Source organism: Myotis brandtii, unplaced genomic scaffold (assembly GCF_000412655.1).
Source record: "Myotis brandtii unplaced genomic scaffold, ASM41265v1 scaffold986, whole genome shotgun sequence".
NCBI classification, from domain to species: domain Eukaryota; kingdom Metazoa; phylum Chordata; class Mammalia; order Chiroptera; family Vespertilionidae; genus Myotis; species Myotis brandtii.
The window spans coordinates 939,723-941,907 of record NW_005372102.1 but is presented as its reverse complement, the minus strand read 5'-3'; the positions used below and the strand labels follow the sequence as shown (position 1 = coordinate 941,907).

Genomic DNA, 2,185 nt, shown 5'->3' with positions numbered 1-2,185 from the left:
TCCGTGACCACGGAAGGCCCCGAGCCTGCCCGGCCCCCCGAGGAGCTGGCTGTGATGACAGCTCACCCCCCAAGAATTCCAGGACCCTCGCGCTGGCATGCTCACGGGGTCTCTTCCTTCCACGTGGACACCTCGAAGCAGCGTGATGTACTTTCTTCTACAAAACTGGCAGCTAAGAGTGGAGTTTCCAGCAAAGGCCGTTCCCACCGCTCCTGTATCTTGTTGCCGGTAAAGAGATGGAGGAGGAGTCGGTGACGCTCCGTCGCCTCGGCTGGGGCGGCTCAGGCAGCAGCAGAGCCGTGGACCCCGCACAGCTGTCTGTCACGTGGGCTCCGTCGTGTCCACGTGGGTGTCCAGCGTCGCCGAGGTTTTCAGGGTCGTCCTGCAGGGCAGCCGAAGGCTCCGGCGTGTGCCCTGGGCCACCCGTGGTGTCAGCGTCCTGGGTGGCCGTGACAAAGCCCCACAAACGGTGTGAAGATGGGAAGCCCTGTCCAGGCCTGGGTGGGGCCCCTTGGAGGCTGGGGCAGGTCCCCCTTGTCTCTTGTCTTCGGTGGCTCCCAGAGTTCGGGGCTCGTGGCCGCATTGGGCCGGTCGGCCTCCATCGCCATCTGGCCACCGCCCTGTGTCTGCCTCCTCGGCCGTCCCCGTGGAAGGACACTCTGTGGGCGCAGGGCCCCCCAATCCAGGAGGAGACCCTCAACTATTTACAAAGACTCGGAGCCGTGTGGCCGGCCACCCCTCCCCGCCAGGTCCTCCGTGGAGGGAGTGACGTTTCGTGGGCAGATGCTCTGAGGGTCCCGGGTTCTGGAACGCGCCCGGTCGGCAGGAAGCGCCGGGTGGAACGTCAGCCGCAGCCCACCCTGTGCCGGGGAGTTGTCCCGATGTCCAGGCCAGTGCCCGTGATGCTGAGGGCACGCGCCCCATTCCATCCGCGCCAGGCACGTGACACCGGCCGCAGTGTCGCCGGCACAGAGAGGCGGCCACTGGAGGGTGGCTGCCAGGATAGTGTGGAAGGGGGTGGCTTCTCGGCAGAGCCAGGAAACACCCTCACCTGGGCCTGTCCCGGCCACCACCCAGGGGGGGCCCTTGGACAGCCCCCGCCCTGTGCCTCAGTTTCCCTGTTTGTATACTAGACCCACCTCACCCACCCATCAATACATGCAAGGTGCTCACGCCTGCTAGATGCTCTGTTACTCGAGTGCCGGACACCTGCTGGGCGCTCTGTTACTCGAGTGCCGGACACCTGCTGGGCACTCTGTTACTCGAGTGCCTGACACCTGCTGGGCGCTCTGATACTCGAGTACCGGACACCTGCTGGGCGCTCTGTTACTCGAGTGCCGGACACCTGCTGGGCGCTCTGTTACTCGAGTACCGGCCACCTGCTGGGCGCTCTGTTACTCGAGTACCGGCCGCCTGCTGGGCGCTCTGTGGTCACTTTTTCCTGTTTCCATCCCAAGTCCCCCTGGCGGCATACGAGTGGCTGGTCTGCTACCTGCTCCGAGAGAGTCACCAGAAAATAACTCAGGAGAAGAGGTCCGGAAGCAGTGACTTTGAAGCGAGAAATAACTCCCAGGTGTGTGCGTCTTCCAAACGGCTTAGTTTATCACTCACCCTAACGCCTGTGCTGCCGGTCCCCACGGAGGGGCCAGCCCTCCAGCCCAGGCCCTCGGGCCGTTGCCTGGGTCTGCTGTGGGGATGGTGCCCCTGCTGGGCTGTGGAAGAGGCTGGGGCCTCGTGTTTAAAGTGCCCGCTGGTGCCGTCCGTTGGCCTGAGCTGGGGTTACTGAGGGGGCCCTTGGGTTGCATGGGCCTCAGACTCCTGGAGGGGCCGGGGTACAGCCGGGTCCCGACCTACGGAGCCACAGGTGGGGGCTCAGGTGAGGTCGCACTGCTGCTCGGCCATGATCACCCTCCCCCAGGCCTCGGTGGGCACGTCCAGGGCCTCACATTGGGCAGACTGTCCCGGGTCCCCATGTCCTGGGCAGCTGGCTGCAGGAGCCGTGCTGTGAGACAGCCGGGACACGGGGTCCGGCGGCTGTGATCTGTGCGGCCTCGCAGTGGGTGCGGCCTCTCCAAACAGCTCCAGGATGGCCGCTGTGACATGGCTGGTGGGTCAGGGAGGTCCCAGCCGGGGCTCACCAAGGGGTTGGGAGGTCCCAGCGGGGCTCACCGAGGGCCCGGGAGGT

At 65.6% G+C, this 2,185-nt stretch overlaps 1 protein-coding gene across 1 annotated transcript in view; it reads left to right on the top strand.

Moving 5' to 3' along the window:
- ACOX3 (acyl-CoA oxidase 3, pristanoyl) overlaps positions 1-2,185 on the top strand; it is a 27,339-nt gene that overhangs the window by 23,264 nt on the left and 1,890 nt on the right. Inside the window, exon 13 of the mRNA XM_014533446.1 lies at positions 1,336-1,617. Coding sequence (XP_014388932.1) covers positions 1,336-1,617 — 282 coding nt within the window. The remainder of the gene's footprint in view (positions 1-1,335; positions 1,618-2,185) is intronic.